Source organism: Mytilus californianus, unplaced genomic scaffold (assembly GCF_021869535.1).
Source record: "Mytilus californianus isolate M0D057914Y unplaced genomic scaffold, xbMytCali1.0.p SCAF_6, whole genome shotgun sequence".
In the NCBI taxonomy this organism is placed as follows: domain Eukaryota; kingdom Metazoa; phylum Mollusca; class Bivalvia; order Mytilida; family Mytilidae; genus Mytilus; species Mytilus californianus.
The window spans coordinates 63549983-63569176 of NW_026262712.1; the positions used below are offsets into that span (position 1 = coordinate 63549983).

Below are 19194 nucleotides of genomic sequence, written 5' to 3' on the forward strand. Positions count from 1 at the left end.
AAACTTTTCTGAAGTTGTTTGTATGATCTAATAATTCAGCAAATGAAATCATAATCTAAAATTAGTTTGTTTTACATTTCAGAATTGAAGAAATCCTTGTATGCCATATTTTCACAGTTTGGACAGATTTTAGACATTGTTGCTTTGAAGACATTGAAGATGAGGGGACAGGCATTTGTTATATTTAAAGATATCAACAGTGCAAATAGTGCATTACGATCAATGCAGGGTTTTCCTTTCTATGACAAACCCATGGTAAAATTCATTAATATATTCTTATTTATAGGTGAGATAATTAAGAATCTCCAAAAGAAATGTTCCAAAAACATTTTGTATCGTAACTTTTCAAAAATAGCTCAAAACACATTTTTGTTTTTCTTTGTTGATTTTATTTTAGGAAATAGTGATTTTAAAGTAAAAATGTTAGGGACAGGGATTTGGGGGTTGGGTGTCAATTGTGCCTGCTCTTTCAAATAGGCTAGATTTCAATCAATTGGTAGATTGTTATCACAAATTTCATTTTGTCTACTGTAGTTTATATAAAAATTTCCCAATAGAGTGAGACCAGAAATTCTTAGGGGGTTATAACTTTTTGTAGGCACAGAAAATATTTCATTTTTTTTACTGATAGATATAAATGTAAATCCCTAAGTTTCTAATTTCACATTGTTAGTGTTTCTTATTTTTATTTCGTTTTAACATGGATAATATGGATCTAAACAAATAAGTTTGTACTTGCAGAGAATTCAGTATTCTAGAAAAGATTCTGATTTAGTAGCCAAAATGAAAGGAACATTTGTAGAGAGACCAAAGAGAAAGAAGGAAGAAGAACCAGAAATTAAGAAAAAGAAGAAAACTCCAGCATCTCAAAGGTAAGATGCTATGAATGAACTGATAAATAAATATAAATCATAGTATCATGGCCCACAAATGGTATCTCAATATTATACCCCACCTCTAGAATTGGGGCTATATTGTATTCACCTTGTCCGTCCGTTCTTTCAAAAACTATTTCTTAGGTAAGGCCAGGGAAAAAATGATTGTTGGTTTCCCCTAACATTGGAAAATTTACAAGGCCCGGCAGGCAGGAGAGTTTTTTTTTTTTGTGTATAGTGTTGCTATAGACTGTGTGTAGAACAAATATTTATTAACTTGACAACTGGTATTAAACTTAGGTGACTTTGATAACATGAAGAACTGGTGTCCATGTATTCAATCTTGATAAAATACTGGCACTTGGTGCGGAGTTGGCCATTTTGGGGATCTAAACAACGGGGGAGTGAAACGCTTTCAATTATTATTATCATTCCGATCAGTTAAGCGATTCAGCGATCTAGAAACCAAGGGAAAAAATTACCTTGACATTGTTATGCTTCTATACAACAAAACTGTAACGTATACAAAAAAATATTTGTCAACAATGCTGGATCGGAACTAGACACAGTCGTTTTTTGTTTGTTTTTGTTTTTCTTACAGTCGAAAAAAACGACCTGACAGTTTAAAGTAGACCCAGTCGGGTTAGGGGAAACCAACAGTCATTTTTCCCTGGCCTAATACTAAACAGAATGATTTCATATTTTGTCAGCATTTTGATATTGATAAGTTGTAATGTATGAGCACTTTTCAGTTCTGTCAGGTATCTACTTCCTGTTTGCTGATACTTTGAATTTTGAAGGTTTTGAATGAACTTCATTTTTTTCTTGACATTTTTTTCTCAAGAAGTACAAAACAGAATGACTTTATAATTAGTCAGCAGCTTAGCAGTGATATAACGTGTGTAAATGCTTTTCACATCCAGTGGCAAGATAAATTGTAAGCAGGGGTTCTGGGTGTGCGCCAGCTCTCCAGAAGCTGAACAATTATAGTAAAATACTTATTGAAAAAAATATTTTATAAAGTTATTTGCAAGCACATGCTTCCAATGCTACACTGGTGCTATGCCACTGAAATCTGTCAGGTATGTACTTCCTGATACTTTGAATTATGAGTAGGGTATGCTTTAGCACGACAATGCTTGTAATTAGTTAAAAAGGAATGGCATAGTCTTGTCATCCTGTGGGGAAAAATGAAGGTTTGCCAATTAAATCTTTTTAATTCAATGAAGTTAGAATATCTGTTTTTCATGGCATAAATTCACTGGTTGTTATTTGTACCCCGAACAAAAGAAAAAATTACAGTATTATTACACATACCAGGGCCCATTTGAAAATATGAATGGTGGTGTGAGAAAAAGGAATCTACTGAACTTGCACATTTAAACCTATCAGTTGTGAAAAACCAGAATTAATAATTTTGGTAGTTCATACTAGCTGATGTTGAAGATATTTCATGTCCATTGAAAATGATGTTGTGCCATTGTATTTTTATAGTGGAACAGGTATTCTTTTCTTTAAATACTTAAAAACAATATTCATTGTATTCATTGGAAGATACTTTGTCATGTTTGTAAAATGAAAATTATGCAAATAAAGTATTCTAACAGTTTAATATAAACACTTTTTTGTACATTTAGACAAAATGCAGCTCCAGCACCACAAACGCCAGCTATGGCACAAGTACCACAGATCAACCCAGGTAAGACTCTTTAAGGAATGGTCCAAGATGGTGAAGGTATTGGTTGTCTTATGCCTTTTGTTATTTAGAGAATAAGGTGTTGATGACAGATCTTTCATCATTTCCGTTTTATCTATAAATATCTATTTAGAGTTTTTCTGTTAAAATATACATGGTATCCAGGCAAAGCACTTTCAAACTGGGGTAACCAGCAATAATGGCAGATTTAGAATTTCACTTACATTTTTACTGTTCTTGACACCCACCTATACTATAGTTGAGATTTCAAAGTGCTTTCCCTAGGGTCCATGTGTGTTTATTTAAAGAATAGCCCTTAACCTCTCAATGATTTAGAGCTTGACATATTGTATAGATAATTGACTATAGAAAAAGACTTAAATTTTGCCCTTCAGATTTTTTTTTTGGTTATTTGTTATGTTGGGTTTCTGTCTCATTGATGTAGACTGCACATCTCCTTTTATTCAAAGTGAATCTTGAAAAAGTAGGACAAGCCCATTATAGAGGTCAAATTATATATATTTGATTGGTTTATTTTTTTGGCTATAAGTCAGGTTCTCTCAAAATTATTTTGTTGGTTTTTTTTTTTTGCTGTGGACAATGCTAACAAAGGATTGATGGAAAAGGTTATCAAAAATCGCGAGGTTTTTTCATTTTCATGAAATGTACACATATCACATACTATGATGTCATGACTTTGTAAATCTTGTCTAATTCATTTATATTTCTTGATTTTATATATTTCCCTATATTATGAGCAAATTTTATTAGGCCCAAGACAGGTCTCAATTCCCCTTCTATTTTGTTAATCATTGTTACATTTAAATTTTCTAGTCCTTATACATGACCAAATGTGAGTTTGAAAATAAATAGCATAATTTCAGGACAAGATATACAATAGAAATAAGAAGATGTGGTATGAATGTCAATGAGACAACACTCCATCCAAGTCACAATGTGTAAATAGTTAACAATTATAGGTCTGAGTAGGGCCTTCAACACGGATCCCTTGGCTCACACCGAACAGAAAAAGACTGTCATTGATGAAAACAACAGAGACATTGAAAAATAAAATATTGCAAAATACAGCTCTTAAAACTCCTTACAAAATATGGATGAACTCTGGTGCTTCAGAATGGTAAGCAGTATATGGCATCTGCTACACTTGTTTTGTTGTTTTCTGTAAAAAGAAGTCTTGCATGTGGAAAGATGAGTATGTGACTATAGCTACGACAAATAGCACAGATACATGATCCTTTCTTGCATATATGTGTAAATAACATTCAAGTAAATTATGATGGTGTCCTTTTGAGAGAAAAAAACAACAGAAACAGGACGACACCAAAAAAAGATATTATTCAGCTTAATCACAGACTGGTCCAACAGCTAGGTTGACCTGTCAAAATACCTAATCAATGACTTAATAACACCTTTTTCTTTTTCAGCCACAACAGCGCCATCACAGCCTCCTTCAGCACCAGCTGGACCTACAACAATACCTGAACAACCACCTAACCAGATCTTATTCTTGACCAATTTACCTGAAGAAACAAATGAGATGATGTTGTCCATGTTGTTCAATCAGTATGTTTTTGATAATCTCTTATTTAAACAAAATTCTGATGTTTACTGGAAACGTTTCTTCATTCCTGAAGTTCATTTCATTCAAAATTTATACCTTTATTAAGTTCATTTTTAACATTCCATTTAATTTTGCAATATGAAGAGCAAATGCACATTTTTTAATCAATACCCACTGCAGAAAAAAAAAATAAAAAAATAGAAAAATTAGTTTGGATTGAGGAAAAACTATGTTGTTCAATGCTGAAAAATGGCAAATGTAGGTTCTGCTTTACAAACTATTATGTATTATATTCCAAGAAGTATCATAAATGTGGTTTGATCTTTTCATTATAATCTATCTGATGCCTTGTAGATAAAATGTTTTTTGCTTATTTCAGATTCCCTGGTTTCAAGGAAGTTCGTTTGGTACCAGGAAGACATGACATTGCTTTTGTTGAATTTGAGAATGAGGTTCAGTCTGCAGCTGCTAAAGAGGCGTTACAAGGATTCAAGATCACTCCAACAAATGCAATGAAGATATCATTTGCTAAAAAATAGACAATTCTGATGAGGACTTAGTATTGTTGTTGTTATTAAATTTTTTATCTTGACATAATCATGCAGAAATTCAGTTCAAAAATATATAAAGAGTTTGTAAAAGGTATTGCTATTTTAAAGCGAATTTCTTGACAAAACTAAAAATTTGGTTTTACGAAGCTCTCCTAAGACTTGCTATTCAATTTAAATTAAATTTTTTTTTTAAATGTGTAGGCAAATCGTTTTACTCTAAATATTTGATTAGATATAGTTTAATACAATGGTGTTTTTTTTTATTTTTCCAAAGATTTTTTTTTTTTAATTTCAAATTGATAACTTGCTTTTAAGTTATTGAACTTAATTCACCCAATTACTGAAACAAATGCACATTTTATCATTGTTTGTTTTAGAAAGGGGTGGTGACATAGGAGAAATGGCCTTGAACAACTGTGAATATGACAGAATTGTACCAAAATATCTTATGAATTTTAATGTAATCCTGTTGTACAAAGTGGGTAGCTATTATGACTTCAAACTTTTAAATGTAGAGAGGTTAAAGAGTAAGGTTACTATAAATGAGCATACTCAATTATAAAATGTTAATTTGACAGAAATGTACGTAATTATTTGACAAATTTCAATGTAATCCTGTTGTATAAGTTTGGTAGGTATTTTCACATGAAACTGATGGAAGTTTCAAATTTTTCATTGAAATAACAGATATTAAAAGTTCAGTTTTTCTTTGGAATAACAGATATTAAAGGCTCACAGTGCAGTTGAATACTGGTAGGTAACACTTCCGGTAGGTAGATAGATATTGTTATTGGCATTGCACTGAGCCAACTGTTGTTATATACAGCATTGCACCCTCTGTCAGCTTTATACAGATATTCATCATAATCATCAGACATTCTGTGTAGCTGACATTGCACAAAGGGCTATCATCTTTGTAATTATGATTTGTCAATAAATCTGATTCATCTATTGGATTGTTTGGTTTTTATTTCTACTAAGGTAACCTACTAAATTTACTTCTTCATGTCAAACTATGTACCGTAAGTTGTAAATGAAAATTGACATGACTTTTTGTGATTTGAGGTTATTAGTTTACATTGCCTAATTGGCTATGTAAGCTATTGCCATCACTTGACAACTTTGTCATCTGTCATCGTTAACTCTATATGTCTTGCCTACAATAGTTGGGGGGAATTGTGTTTTCTGGTCTGTACATCTGTCAATCCATCCTGTATAAAGGTTCAAGTTTTGGTTTAAGGTACATTAACTTGTAAGGTAGTGCACATGTTCATTATGATGTGGATTTAAAATATATATATATGTCAAATAATGGTTTGGACCCAGATTTAATGGTTCACTGATCAGGTTAAAATTTTTAATTTACAGTAGTTTACCAAGAAGTTGTGCATGGTTCTTAGTACACATGTTTATAGGATGTTAACTTTTTGAAACACTTGCTAAATTATGGTTTTGACCAAGGTTTTGTGGTTCATAAACATAACAATGTGATAGTGTGATCAGGGATTGATATCCTATGGACACATATTCTTGTTTAAAATTCTTCTTGGAAGACCACTGGTACTATTTAAACCAACCTTAGCCTGAATGACCTAAAGAGTATCTAGAATAAAATTATTTTTTATCCTGTTCTTGTCATGCCTCTTTGAGTATAGAATTTTGGCCATGGTATACTACTGCAAGAGTTTGTCAGCGTAGCTCCTCTGAAACCACTCAACAGAACTTCATGAAACCTAGTAGATAATCAGGATATAATATGTAGATGTTCACAACAGAAAATTATCATTCAATGGTTTTTTATACGACAACAAAAATTTGCAGTCGTATAATGGTATGGCGATGTCATCCGGAGACATTTTGTTTCCAGACAATAACTTGGGAGTAGAAGTGTATGGTTTTTATACGACCGCAATTGCGGTCGTAAATTGGTATGACATCGTCGTCGTCGTCCGAAGACACATTGGTTTTCGCACTCTAAATTTAGTTTAAGTGAATGGATCTCTATGAAATTTTACCATACTGTTCAATACCACAAAAGGAATTTGGGATTGATTTTGGGGGTTATGGTACCAACAGTTAAGGAAAAAGGGGCAAAAATAAGCATTTTTGTAACTTCCAGACATAACTTGTGTGTTAGTGTATGGATCTCTCCGACATTGTACCACAAGGTTCCATATCACAAAGGGAATGCTTGGATTGATTTTGGGAGTAATTGCCTAAAAATTTTAGGAATAAGGGGCCAAAAAAGGGGCAAAAAACAAGCATTTTTCTAATTCATGACAATAACTTGTGTGTAAGTCTATGGATCTTTCTGAAATTGTACTACAAGGTTCCATATCACAAAGGGAAAGCTGGAATTGAGTTTGGGGGTAATTGCCCAAAACGTTTAGGAATAAGGGGCCAAAAAGGGGCCTATAAACAAGCATTTTTCTAGTTTCCAGACAATAACGTGTGTTCAAGTGTATGGATCTCTCTGAAATTGTACTGCAAGGTTCCACATCACAAAGGGAATGCTTGGATTGATTTTGGGGGTAATTGCTTCAAAATTTTAGGCATTAGGGACCGTAAAAGGGGCAAAAAACAAGCATTTTTCTAGTTTCATGACAATTACTCGTGTGTAAGTCTATGGATCTTACTGAAATTGTACTACAAGGTTCCATATCACAAAGGGAAAGCTGGAATTGAGTTTGGAGGTAATTGCCCAAAACGTTTAGGAATAAGGGGCCAAAAATAAGCATTTTTCTAGTTTCCAGACAATAACTTGTGTTCAAGTGTATGGATCTCTCTGAAATTGTACTGCAAGGTACCACACCACAAAGGGAAGGCTGGGATTGATTTTGGGGGTAATTGCCTCAAAATTTTAGAAATTGGGGACCAAAAAGGGGCAAAAATAAGCATTTTTCTAGTTTCAGGACAATAACTTGTTTGTAAGTGTATGGATCTTTATGAAATTGTACTACAAGGTTCCATACACAAAGGGAAAGCTGGGTTTGAGTTTGGGGGTAATTGCCCTAAATGTTGAGGTATTTGGGGCAAAAAAGGGGCCAAAAAAACAAGCATTTTTCTAGTTTCCAGACAATAACTTGTGTTCAAGTGTATGGATCGCTCTGAAATTGTACTGCAAGGTACCATACCAAAAAGGGAAGGCTGAGATTGAGTTTGGGGGTGATGAATCATAAGGGGGTTCAAAAAAAAAAAATTGGGGGTGGGGATTTTTTTTCCCTTTTTTTTCTTAAAAATTTTCCATTTTAAATTGGTTATTTCTGATTTATATATGAAAGCAAATAATAATGATATGGTTTGAATAGGTAAATTAAAATTTTTTAAGTTCTTAGACCACATTCATTCTGTGTCAGAAACCTATGCTGTGTCAAATATTTAATCGCAATCCAAATTCAGTTCTGTATCAAGCTTGAATGTTGTGTCCATACTTACCCCAACTGTTCAGGGTTCAACCTCTGCGGTCGTATCAAGCTGCGCCCAGCGGAGCATTTTTTATGAAATAGTACCACAAGGTTGGAATGAATTTGGGGATTATTGCTGTATCTGCCTAGCAATTATGGGTAAAAAAACAAGGGTGCAAAATTAAACTTTGACTGATTTTAATATGCTGAATCCAAGGATTTGTATAGTTAACTAAAAATCCTTGCTCACTTTTCAGAACAATTCTAACCACAAATTCACAAATCAAATTGAAATAACATCCCAACCACTTAGAATTACAAGCTCAAAAACCACAAATACCAATGCATGCCCAATTTCATGCCACGATTTTATTCCATATCTATTTTGCAAAAAAATTATATAATCTTCAGTTCATTATAATTATGCCCCAGCCGTAGCTGAGGGGGCATTAAGTTTTACCCTTGTCCGTCTGTACGTACGTCCCAAAATTGGTTTTTGTTCTCTTACTTTATTTTGCCTCAACCAAATGTTATGAAACTTATACACAATACTTGTTACCACAAAACTCAGATCAAGTACAAATTTGGGTAGCGTCACTTTTATCGTTCTTTAGTAATGTCCCTTTATAACTTTATATGATATGCAAGCGGGGGCATCATCTGTGTCCCATGGACACATTCCCCATTTATTTAATTCTATTATCCTTTTAACTTAGATATAATTTTATTCTGCATTTCATTTCCACTACATCATTCATGCCTAAAATTACTAAATTATCAATATAAATTTCAATTTAAGCCTGCTTTCTATATTTCATAGGCCTAAATTTAGTTGAAATCAAAGTTTTTTTGTCAAATTTCATTCTGGAAACAATGGATTTAATTTTCAGGGCTAAATATGGTCTCCAACAAACTTACTTCTTTGGTGATGTTTCTTAAAGACAGGCCTGTGACATTTTGTCTTGGAGGCAAGACATAGGAAGCCTGCATTCTGTAGGAATTATCAACATTTAGGTTCAGTCTGTGGTTAAAGTATATTTAGACATCAATAACCTTGTCAAACCTATGAAACTAGGACAAAAGCTTTATACTCAAGACGGTATCAATATAAAAATTTGCAAAACATTTTAATTTTTATTTTTATACGCCCTTTTACGGGATGTATTATGGTATGACGTTGAACGTCTGTCCGTCCGTCTGTCTGTCCGTCCGTCGTCAACATGTCGGACATAAACTCAAAAAAGATTTAACCAATATGCATGAAACTTTGGTGAATTGTTTATATCTATTGACGTGAGCTCCTTTTCGAGTTTTATAAATTTCAGATTTACCGTTTCCGAGTTTTAGGGTTTTATTCATTAAAAAAGGGGGGATTTTCCAGTTTTCCGACATTAACTCAAGAATGCTTTCACCAACTTGCAAGAAATTTTGGTGAATTGTTTATATCTATTGACATGAGCTTCCTTTCAATTTTTAAAAATTTTAGATATTACGTTTCCGAGTTACAGGGTTTTATTCATAAAAAAAGGATGATTTTATAGTTTTCGGACAATAACTAAAAAATGCTTTCAGCAGTTCTCATGAAACTTTGGTGAATTGTTTATATCTGTTCATGTAAGCTCTCTTTAGAATTTTATAAATTTTAGATTTTACATTTCTGAGTTATGGGGTTTTATTCATTAAAAAGGGGGGATTTTCCAGTTTTTGGACAATAACTCAAAAATGCTTTCAGCAGTTCTCATGAAACTTTGGTGAATTATTTATAGCTATTGATGTAATCTCCCTATTGATTTTCATAATTTCAAATATGACATTAAGAAGAAATTGAACTTTATTTGTTTATAGTCTGACAACAGATTTACTAAGTATTGCGCAACAGCACAGTGTATTGCACAACTGCAAGAAATAATTCAATTCCTGTAACCAATTTCAAGTTCTTTGACTACATTTATTCAGAAACCTATAATATGTCAAATATTTAATTACAATCCAAATTCAGACCTGTATCAAGCTTGAATATAGTGTCCATTTTTGCCCCAACTGTTCAGGGTTGGACCTCTGCGGGCGTATCCAGCTGTGCTCAACGAAGCAGTTTATTAGTATTTACTGATCGATCAATAGACTGCAGTTGGTTCAATTTCTCTAATACGCCTAGAAATAAGGAATACAATTAAAATATTCAAATTAAAAATCTCCATGCAATGATATTGGACATGATGCTATTTTGGATAATTGACTGACCCTAACCATGTGTGTTTTTTAAGAGCAGTTGAACACACATTAAAGATGTAAAAATGATTTATTTATTGTTTGTAAAGAACTAAATTAATTTTGCAGATAATTTAACTGTGAAAATACAGATTTTTTACTTGCTAAAGCCATCACACAGGGCCTTTTGAGGGTTTCCAAATTTGTGCAGTTTGTCTTTTCATCGTTTTTGTCGAGCCTGCGACTTTTGTCGCAGAAAGCTCGACATAGGGATAGTGATCTGGTGGCGACAGCGTTAGCTAACTTATTATAAGCTTTATATTTTCCAAGGTGGAAGACCTGGATGCTTCATACTTTGTATATAGATGCCTTATGTTATGAAGTTTCCGTCTGTCATATGTCCATTGTCCTTGACCTCATTTTCATGGTTCAGTGACTACTTGAAAAAAAAGTTTGTAATGTTAATTTCTCTCATATTATGAGTAATAGGATAACTATATTTAATATATGCGTACCTTGCAAGGTCCTCATGCCCGTCAGACAGTTTTCATCTGACCTCGACCTCATTTCATGGATCAGTGAACAAGGTTAAGTTTTCGTGGTCAAGTCCATATATCAGATACTATAAGCAATAGGTCTTCTATAATTACTGTATGGAATGATTGTAAAGTGTACATGTCAAACTGGCAGGTGTCATCTGACCTTGACCTCATTTTCATGGTTCAGTGGTTAAAGTTAAGTTTTTGTGTTTTGGTCTTTTTTTCTAATACTATATGCAATAGGTTAACTATATTTGGTGTATGGTAATATTTTACAATGTACATGTCAATCTGGCAGGTTTTACTTGACCTTGACCTCATTTTCACGGTTCATTGCTCAGTGTTTAGTTTTGATGTTTTGGTCAGTTTTTCTTAAACTATAACTGATAGGTCAACTATATTTGTTGTATGGAATGATTGTAAGGTGTATATGTCTGTCTGGCAGGTATCATCTGACCTTGACCTCATTTTCATGGTTCATTGGTCAATGTTAAGTTTTCATGGTTAAGTTTGTTTCTTAGATACTATAAGCAGTAGGTCAACTATATCTAATGCATAGATTGATTGTAGTATTTAATGCATAGATTGATTGTAAGGTGTACATGTCTGTCTGGCATGGTTCATCTGACCTTAACCTTATTTTCATGGTTCATTGGTCAATGTTTAGTTTTCCTGTTTAAGTCTCTTTCTTAGAAACTATAAGCAATAGGTCAACTATATTTGGTGAATTGAATGATTGTAAGGTGTACATGTATTTCCGGTTTGGTTTATCTGACCTTGACCTCATTTTCTTGGATCATGTTAAGTTTATGTGATACTTTTAGGTGTAATACCACCAAATCATAGTACGTCACATCCGGTTGCATACGAAAATAGGTCGAAAAAAAATATTCCCTTGAATTTGACAGTTGTAGGTAATTGATCCTACATTTCATTGCAGTAAAACATTTCTGAGTCATAAACATATATCTTAGGTATTTCAAAGCACCATTATTTCTTTATTTGGGGTTTCTATAGAATATTTTGGAAACTTGAGGTTACATGGTTACTAAAGCTTGTACACAGGTTAAAAAAGGGGGAAAATTTGATTGGTTAACTTCCAGTGATGGTTATTTTCTTATATGCAATGAAATGTTATGTGAAATTTTTTCTATAGTACTGGACAGGATAAAACTTTACTCATGCCAAGTATTTCTTTATTTGAAACAAAGATAAATTCTGCACAATTTTTTGAAAAGTGCAAATTTAACAAAGACTAATAGGGGAAAATCAATGGTGGTATTACACCTTTAGTAAAGCTTTATATTTAGGACTATCAACATAAAATCAATGGTCAGTGAAGAAGGCGAGACATTTCAGCGTGTGCACTGTTGTTTGCTTTTTGCAATGACATTATCAGTTTGTTTACGACTTATGAGTTTGAATATCCCTTTGGTATATTTTGTCTCTCTTTTTCCTGCCCTGATTAATTTAGCCACCGTGACTTGATATCCTAAAATCTTTTACCACATCTGCAAAAATGTCTCAGCTTCAAAACGAGTCATCATACATTTATGATATGAACAACTGAATGGAAGAAAAGGTTGCAATTGTATTTAGACCCAGTTAGCATTAAGAAACAGTCATAGGTAAAAGTTTTTCATAACTCAACATTTTTGTCAAACCTTCATTGAATTTTAGGAACTTTGGATGTTTTTTCTGTCGGATAAAAAAACGTATCCAGAGCAAATTTTGAAATCTTTGTCCATTTTACTGATAAATGAACCCTTTCCCCAGTTCACCTTTATATACAGTTTAATGCTTCAAGTTTCCCAGTCATCAATAACTTTGTTAAACCTTCATGGTATGTTATGAAAATTAAACAGGAGCTTCTTCAAGATCAAGAAATAGCATTTAGGGAAAACGAATTTTAACTCCTTAGTTATTGCCCTTGAGCACCAATTTTGGGCTAGTTTCTTGAAAACTATAATAAACTGAGAGAAACTGGAAACAGCGAAAATGAATATAAAAAGATATTTATCAAAGCCAATATAAGAGATTTTGCCCTTAAATAAGAATGTTCCCAACATTTGCGATTTTAGCAATTACTTGTTAACTTGATTGAGAGAAACTGTAACAGCAAAAGTGCTCAGCAAGATAAGATCTACAAAATTTCATTTATCTCTGACATTCTCAATATTCTCCTCATATTAGTTATCGCCCTTTAAGGATGATTTTTATCCATATTTTGGCTATTATCTTCCATCTTATAAAAGAGGAAACATTAGCGACAGGTGGGCAGTACAGGCTCCTATGACATTAAAGTAAACAACAATCTAAAAAAAAATATCAAAATAAGATAATTTTGACAGGTGCGCGAATATGGCTCTATGGAGCTTCTCGAGTTTAGTCAGCATGCACTAGCAAGTGATTTTGTCTTTGAAAGGGAATTAGAGGCGTGTCGTATATCTAGGTTTTAATTTATTTGTTAAAGCCATGCGTAACTTTCCTGTTTGGCTATGCGGAATGTAAAAAAATGGTCGCCACGGCCGGTCGGAATCATGAGAGACGTTAAATCCAATGCTTCGTGTATGGTGAGTGCCACGCCCTCCGGGTCCCGATCGACGGACGTTCAATTCTCTGAGGAGTTGCTAGGTAGCCTCTTACAAGTCAAAGTATATGCCCCTATCCAACATACCCTCACTAATTTCCCAGTGGCAGTCCAAATTTTCAGCCCTTCAGCCCGGTCGAGATACCGGCTATTGTACTAATTGTTAATTTGTTTTCGTCCTGCCTGAATATGCATGATATATTTGCCACTGGACGTTAAGCAAGCTACAGACAATTAATCGGAATCTATAGTCTTTTCCAAATATATAATGCCTTTGATTTTGCTCAGTCTCTTTCATCCTTTTTTGAATTTGCACAACTGACATGTTGTTAGCTCATTTTCAAAAGACGATATCTATGATCATCTATATTGCCCGCCACGCTCACAAATTAATATTTTACACACTTTTGTGAAATTTAACATGCTTTTGATTTAAATATACCCGGGTCTACACTGTCGTCAAGTCTAAATATAGTATCAAAACAACTATGTATATCATAATCACATGGGTTTTACACATTTATTGATCATATTTACCATTCACACATTGTAGAACATGCCAATATTGATTGAATATTTTATTGATAATGAATAGACGTTTAACTAAAGACTTCTATCATTTAATTAACAATATAGAAAAACTTTCTGATGGACAGGCGAGAATTTGTGAGTGGGATTCTTGTGATATATCGAAATTTGTCATAGAAGTGAGCCCATCTGATGGACCTTATAAAGGCGGAAAATTCAAATTTAAGGTAATATTGTTATGATAAACCATTTTTGAAATTGCACGGTTATTAGACCATGCGTCAAATACCAGACCATAAATATTTAGGAAAAAGGGGAATTGTGTAAGTAGGGCCATTTGAAAAAATGGTGGTGAAATTGTGGAGAGACTATGAGAAATAGAACTGGCATGGGTCCCTTTCTTTATTATTGACTGATATTTCCTCGTTTTCATCACTCGAAAATTTGTAATCAATAACTCTGAATTTTCCTGATTGGGAACGCTGTTTTAGTGTTCTAGAATTGACATGTACCGATGGTAACTGTAATTCGGTTATGTCTTGGAGTAATTAAGACAAGATCTGTTGTATATTCCGCTTTTGTGTGATGAGTTCAAGTTATCGGTCATCGACGGAATTTTGTATGATGAATTCAAGTTATCGGTCATCGATGGAAGTTTGTTTGATGCATTCAAGTTATTATCGGTCATTAATGGAATTTTTAAGAGTATAACACAACTGGTGTCACTAGTCAGATCAGTAACTGCTATCCCTCAGAGTCATGTGTATCCGAGATCAATCCTATTTTGGGTTGAGTTTGTGTTGTTCAGTTTATAGTTGTTATTTTTCCTTTAGTTTCGTGGCGTTTTATGCACCATTCTAGGAGTATATATAGGGCTATATTGCAATAACTTTGTCGTCCGTTCTTCCAACAAATCTTTTTGTTGCAATTTTCGCATGTACTAATTGAAAACATGATTTATTATATTTGCTCAGACGCTTGAAGGCGATGAGTAATAACATTTTTGCACTTTTCGAATCTGTCGGACACCTTATTTCTGTCTTTCCTATACTTCGAATTTTTCAATATGTTGAACGAACTTAATATTTTCGTCACATATTTCTTCAGTACAACTGAACAAAATGACTTAATTTCCGGTCAGCAGCTTGACAGAGATATATCCTAAACGTGTAAGCGCTTTTCGGATATAAAAGAATTTTCAAAAAGCTTTATCAACTAATACAAAAAATGGCATCAAAGTGTCCTAATCAGAACAGAATAATTACAATTTTAATTGTCACTAAAAGGCAAAACATACAATCCTAAACATGATTTCAATGATTATAACATACTGAAGAACTATACATATGATAAACTGGAAAATGAAAAAAAAAAATAACACAAAACAGCAATATGGATTTATTACTTTGAACACATAATTTCTTGTTATAAAGGATGGATGGATGGATGGCTGCTTAACGTCCAGCGGCAACTTTATATGCATATTCAGGACGAGAACATGTTAATGTAATATGAATATAAGCCCTGCTTTGTGCAAGACTCACGCTGAGTCGGATTTTTAACGTGCTAGTTCACAAGGTAACAGTCCGCAGGAAGACATGTCACCTTACCCGGACACATTATTCTGACTGTCACTCCCAGCTGACCACTCTTTGCTCTTACTCCTTAAAGCCGCGTCCTTAGCGGAGAAGCAGCAAATACAAACTTTAAAGTCTCACGTTTAACACGCTACCACGAGACCACCGCGGCGGTCTCATGTTATAAAGGGGGAGAGTTTCTAATTAAGTCTTTTATTCATTTGTGCATCGATCTCTTTCTTGGGATGCTTCAACAGTTTATATAAGATAAAGTATTTGTCTTCATCAGAAAGTTTACTAAAATTCTTATTAATTTATTATTATTTGATCAAAGTATGGTTTCCGTACTGTTACTAAGCTTGACCATTTGATTTGAAAAAAATGAATTTCATCTGGACCTCAACAAAATTCCTATTGCCAATCTAATACATTAAATATAAGACGTTTTTATACCTTTGAGCAACACGACTTTTAGTATATCGAAAAAGCAAAATATGCCATAATAAAAAGGCATTCAAAATGCATTTACTCCTTTTAGTTGTAGATAGAAAACCACAAATGTGAATTTATTATTGATGCTGCAGGTTCCTAGATCAAAAGTACTTGGATAGACATATTTTAATGAATATGACATTATAATATCAACCAAATAAAGTATTTTCATCATTTTCAATTTTCACTATACCACTTAGCATGATATGCAAAATAATGTCAACGAACTGGAGTCTCGATAACCAAAAAAAAAAAACGAATCTGGCATTGTTTTGTGTTACTTTTACTTGGAATTAGTTGCATATGTGTATAAATGATCGACTTGTCAAACAAAAAAAGATATAAAGACCAAAATTGTTTTAAAAGGAAATACATTTTATATTAATCTGACACAAATAACAAAAACAAAACTATAAAAGTTCAAAATAACTAATTACTACATCGTGAAATGTGAATAAATATATAAACAAGTTTGACGTCTTTATTTGTTGTTATTAAAGACATTCTGTTTGGTTTTGACTTTATTTAAAAAACAAAATGCCTCTATCCATTGTCACAAGATGGTTTATTCTTTTAAAAATAGTTTCACCCATAATAACAGCAATTATACCGATCTAAATACACGATTGACCTTTATTTAGAAACTCATAAGAAACTATGGTTTCAACTCCCTCCGGTAAAGTTAACTTTCGATGAATTTGCCTATTATTATTTTTATGTCCTTTTTGGTCGTATAGCCCTTTAACGCGGTTTCGATTCTTATAATCCTTGGGTTTCAAATATTTGGCATTGAGCGTTCGAATTCCCGATGATGGTAAATCCAGAAAAGCGCTTCAGACGCATGAAATTTATAAAGTGTTGTATTCATATTTTATACACCTACGTGAGTTCATCATTCTTCTTCGATATAAGAACTTTCTTTACCAGTACCTCGAATTACTAAGAGTGAAAGAGAATGTTATACTGACTAATTATTTTACCAATCTTACCGGCCTTCCGGAGCCCCTGAGATCACCCCCAGTTTTTAGTGGGGTTCGTGTTGCTCAGTCTTTAGTTTTCTATGTTGTACATGTGTTTTGTGTACTGTTGTTTGACTGTTGGTTTTTTCCTTTTTTTTATCCCTGTCGGGCGTTGTCAATTTTCGACTTATGAGTTTGGATGTCCCTTTGATACCTTTCGCCTCTCTTTTATAGCCATACATATTAAATGTGGAATGGAATTGACATACGTGTGTTGACTAATCCATTTATACATAAGTTCATTGATAAATGAGTAATTCAAATGTTTTATTTTTGGGTTTTTTTTTTCAGTTTGACGTAGTTGAATTATTCTACCCTATTCTCAAACCAGATATTAAGTGTATTACACCGATTTACCATCCAAATATCGACACACTGGAACCAGATGACAATGATCTCATATCAAATGTTTGTGTCAGTATGTTAGATGACTGGAAACCAGTGAATGGACTTGATGACTGTATCCAAGCCTTATTGTACCTATTCTACCAACCAAACACAACAGACTCACTGAGACTAGCAGATGGCGATACAGAGAACCAGTTTTTAGAAAATGTTCAGAGTTCCCTGAAAGGAGGAACAGTGGAAGGTTGTTATTTCCACCCAAATTATGGATGGGTAGAGAATTCTAAACTTTGTGACGATCTAAACCCATATGAATGTCAGTCTGAACCACCGAAAAAGAAATTATGCAAACGATTATAAACTAATTTAGAGGACAATGCGACCATTTGATACAAACCTTACAAAATAAATACTTTACAAGTATAACAGTTTTGACATTTATTAAAACAGGAAAACGTACGAGTGAGCCCCCTTCACTGCCTTGCGTTGTCCACCGTGGTAAAGTTTGTCTAACGGAAATCATATCGAAACCTTCATCACTTTTATCAAGGTGACGATCGGTAAACTTCGGCACCAAAACACGAAAATTAATTTACAGCCCAAGTTTTCGATCAACAATCAACGAAATACAATCAAATACTTTATGTCGAATATTCGTTATGGATTCGCAATAAAAGTACATGAAGCATGCACAGAGGAGTTTAGTATATATATGCATGAATTAGTTCGATAATCCCTTAACATTATAATTACCAGAAACTCGTTTGTTCAAATGACTTTAAAGCCACCATCAAAGTATCAATCAATAACTGACTTTAAGCCACCATCAAAGTATCAATCAATCTATAGTTTCCTTTATAGTATTTAAACGTTTTGAGCTAAAATAATTATTTGACTAAATACCTATATTAACAAAGACCTGTTCTAATTTTTCGGAGAGAAAAAGTGAGAATAAAAAATTAAAAATTAACTTAATTTCAATGTTAATTTCTGTATACGGAAATCCAGAATCACTTGCAAAAACAGGAAAACACTTATCACAACAGCTGAACGAAATACGATTAATGACTGTTCATAGAAATCTTTAAGAAACAAAAAAAGGAAACAGAAATTCAATTAACAGGAAATTTAAAATATATGAAACAATTTCCGGGATATAATTTGAAGTAATTTCTACATTTTCTTGTACAGTTCTAAATAATTTCTTGCACAGAAATTGAACAAGGCAAACAGCTGCATGTGACCCAGAAAAAGCTCACAGTTTTGCCAAGAATTGATATACGAGATTTCCATTAAAACAGGTCGGAGTGTTTGAGCTTCTGTTATTGTTAGACACATGGTAATCTGTCCTTGGGTTGGCAAGAGCTGATCATGTTTCCAAACTTTCACAAATTCATGTTTTTTTGTATTTTGAAATAATTGGTACAGGTAGTTTCGTTTTATTTTTGTACTCTTAACGCTTGCCTGTATCCCCACTTTCATTATTTTTATGTCCCACCTAGAGGCATTATGTTTGTCCGTCTGTGCTTCCGTTTGTTCGTCCGTCCGTTCGTCCGTCTGTCCCGCTTCAGGTTAAATTTTTTGGTCAAGGTAGTTTTTGATGAAGTGGAAGTCCAATCAACTTGAAACTTAGTGCTCATGTTCATTCACTTCCAATTTCACGGTCCAATGAACATAGAAAATGATAGTGCGAGTGGGGCATCCGTGTACTATGGACACATTCTTGTTCCCAATGGAATTACCCTAAATGGTAGTGTGGGTTGCTAGAGTTATTTTCACACGGTGTGT

The 19194-nt window shown here is 33.4% G+C and overlaps 2 protein-coding genes across 5 annotated transcripts in view; both read left to right on the forward strand.

The window, feature by feature from the left end:
• Positions 1-5655, forward strand: part of LOC127704734 (U1 small nuclear ribonucleoprotein A-like) — a 1100970-nt gene extending 1095315 nt beyond the window's left edge. For all 4 annotated transcript variants that reach the window (XM_052208942.1, XM_052208943.1, XM_052208941.1 and 1 more), the window contains exons 3-7: positions 83-255; positions 742-872; positions 2513-2574; positions 4017-4155; positions 4533-5655. In XM_052208942.1, coding sequence (XP_052064902.1) covers positions 83-255; positions 742-872; positions 2513-2574; positions 4017-4155; positions 4533-4692 — 665 coding nt within the window. In that variant the 3' untranslated portion in view covers positions 4693-5655. The remainder of the gene's footprint in view (positions 1-82; positions 256-741; positions 873-2512; positions 2575-4016; positions 4156-4532) is intronic.
• Positions 5656-13964: 8309 nt separating this feature from the next.
• On the forward strand, positions 13965-18096 carry LOC127704736 (NEDD8-conjugating enzyme Ubc12-like). Its single transcript, XM_052208945.1, has 2 exons — positions 13965-14200; positions 17353-18096. Exons 1-2 carry the CDS (start codon positions 14033-14035, stop codon positions 17764-17766), a joined length of 582 nt encoding a protein of 193 aa, XP_052064905.1. The 5' UTR covers positions 13965-14032; the 3' UTR covers positions 17767-18096.
• Positions 18097-19194: the final 1098 nt, after the last annotated feature.

Coding starts and splice junctions, on each gene's coding strand:
- LOC127704736 (XM_052208945.1), top strand. CDS start 14,033: ATGAATAGACGTTTAACTAAAGACTTCTATCATTTAATTAACAATATA. Junction 14,201..17,352: donor GCGGAAAATTCAAATTTAAG/GTAATATTGTTA, acceptor TTTTTTTTTCAG/TTTGACGTAGTTGAATTATT.